Source organism: Crocodylus porosus, unplaced genomic scaffold, assembly GCF_001723895.1.
Source record: "Crocodylus porosus isolate Cpor-Errol unplaced genomic scaffold, CroPor_comp1, whole genome shotgun sequence".
Lineage (NCBI taxonomy): Eukaryota > Metazoa > Chordata > Crocodylia > Crocodylidae > Crocodylus > Crocodylus porosus.
This window is the reverse complement of record NW_017728915.1, coordinates 18,960,494-18,962,429: the sequence shown is the minus strand read 5'-3', so window position 1 is coordinate 18,962,429 and position 1,936 is coordinate 18,960,494. Positions and strand designations below refer to the sequence as shown.

At 60.9% G+C, this 1,936-nt stretch overlaps 1 protein-coding gene across 1 annotated transcript in view; it reads left to right on the top strand.

Moving 5' to 3' along the window:
* The first annotated feature begins 1,122 nt into the window (after positions 1-1,122).
* LOC109310554 (borealin-2-like) overlaps positions 1,123-1,936 on the top strand; it is a 9,294-nt gene continuing 8,480 nt past the window's right edge. Inside the window, exon 1 of the mRNA XM_019535786.1 lies at positions 1,123-1,250. Within this exon, the coding sequence (XP_019391331.1) occupies positions 1,136-1,250 (115 nt within the window). The 5' untranslated portion in view covers positions 1,123-1,135. The remainder of the gene's footprint in view (positions 1,251-1,936) is intronic.

Here is a 1,936-nt window from a genome sequence, read left to right as displayed (position 1 = left end):
AGGGATGACTAGGTCAAACGGTCACAAACTCCTGCAAGACCGTTTCAGGCTGGACATAAGGAAGAATTTCTTTACTGTCCGAGCCCCCAAGGTGTGGAAGAGCCTGCCATTGGAGGTGGTTCAAGCACCTACATTGAACACCTTGAGGAGCAAATTGGATGCTCATCTTGCTGGGATCCTATGACCCCAGCTGACATCCTGCCCTTTGGTTGAGGGGCTGGACTCAGTGGTCTTCCGAGGTCCCTTCCAGCCCTAATGTCTATGAAATCTATGAACATTGCATGTGTACAAGGGACAGGCATTAGAGTTGCATGGGGAAATTTAGTTCTAACATTTAATTACTTTTCAAGCTTAATAAAAATAATGTCACTTAGGGCTCTGGTGCACATTAGGAGCATGGTCTATCGGAGTCGTTCTCAACCTTTCTGGACTCAAGGCCCCACTCACTCCCAACTTGTGCCAGTGCCCCTCACTCCTGACCTGCAGCGCCCACCCCCAGCGGGCACCCCGTCTCCCCTCTGGCGGTGGGAGGTGAGGGCAGTGCAGCCCCTCAGTCCGTTACTCATCGTACCGGTGGTGTGGAGGCCCTGGCGCAGCGGTGGCAACAAGCCTCGCTGCCCTGCTCCCCCTGCCACGCCGCGCCCCCCCCCGCACGAGAAGGGGCCCTGGACGAGCCGGCCGGGCGGCTCTGCAGGCCGAGGCACAACCCCACGGCGTCCCGTCAGCGCCGGACCCGAGCGCTCCCGCGCACGCGGCCGCTTCCCGCGCAGGGGCAGCAACGGCTGGGAAGCCTTCCCCGTGTCCGTCCCGGGCGCGTGGCTGCTCCGCGCTGGTGGCAGCTGGCGCGACGCTGGCGCGATCCTGACTCGCCGGTCTAAATTCACGGCAGGCAAGACTCGCGCCAGAAGCGAGCTCTTTTGTTAGGACACCAGCTGAGTGGTAGCAAAACGAAACAAGTAAGTGAGCAAAACCCCAACCCGGCAGCACTGGGGCTTGTCTGGCCCGAAGCTACCGGCCGCGCTCACGGCGCCCCCCGGGGTCAGCGCAAGGGCGGGCTGGGGGACGCCCCGCCCCGCCCCGGCCCCGCGCTACAAAAGGCAGCGGCGGGCAGGAGACGAGCCGCGCCGCCCAGACCATGCCGCCCAAGAAGCGCAGCGGGGACTCGGGGGTGGAGGCCGGCCGGGGCGCCCCGAGCCAGGCGCGCAAGAACCAGCGCATCGGCCTCTTCCTCCGGGGCCTGGAGCAGCAGGGTGAGGCACCTCGGCCAGGGCGCTCGCGGCACGCTCCGACGGCTTGATGCCGTCATCCGCGAGCCTGTGACGTGAGCCCTGCTCTGGGAAGGCCGCGCGCAGGCCGGCCTGGGGAGGGCGCTGGAAAGCGGCGGCTTTCAGGAACGGGCTGCGCGTTGAATGCTGACATCTAGCTTCCAGCACCTCCCTCCGGCCGCTGAGCTGTCTTCGGCTGGAAGTGGAGGGAAGAAACCAGACTCTTCCCCCCTTTCTTCTTCTGTCCGCGTGCTAATGGCGCCGAGCTTTGCCGTTTGGTTTAAAATCGGTTGCCCTGCGTTTGGCTTTGCACGTACGCTCGCACCACTTGTTCTGGGCTCAGAAAGACCAGGCTTCAATGCCAGGCTTCCTCTGGAACCTGGAACAGCCGCATCCCTCTGCACAAACTAGGACGCTGAGGAGAGAGCCCCCTAAGGAGGCCCCTAGATGGTTGGTTGTTAAAGGGCCTAATCGCAATAGCAAGTCTCGGGTCTAGATGCTTGGAAAACTGTGAGACGATACTGGTCTAGGGTTGGTTTCTCTTCAAGGCAAATGGGCCACTAATTGCAGCCTTAACTCTTACTTTGCATATTTGTCGGTCTCACAAACTGAATGCAGCTGCAAAGTGTAATGGGTGACTCTTGGCTTGTTTTTTTTTCCTCTTTTCTTTT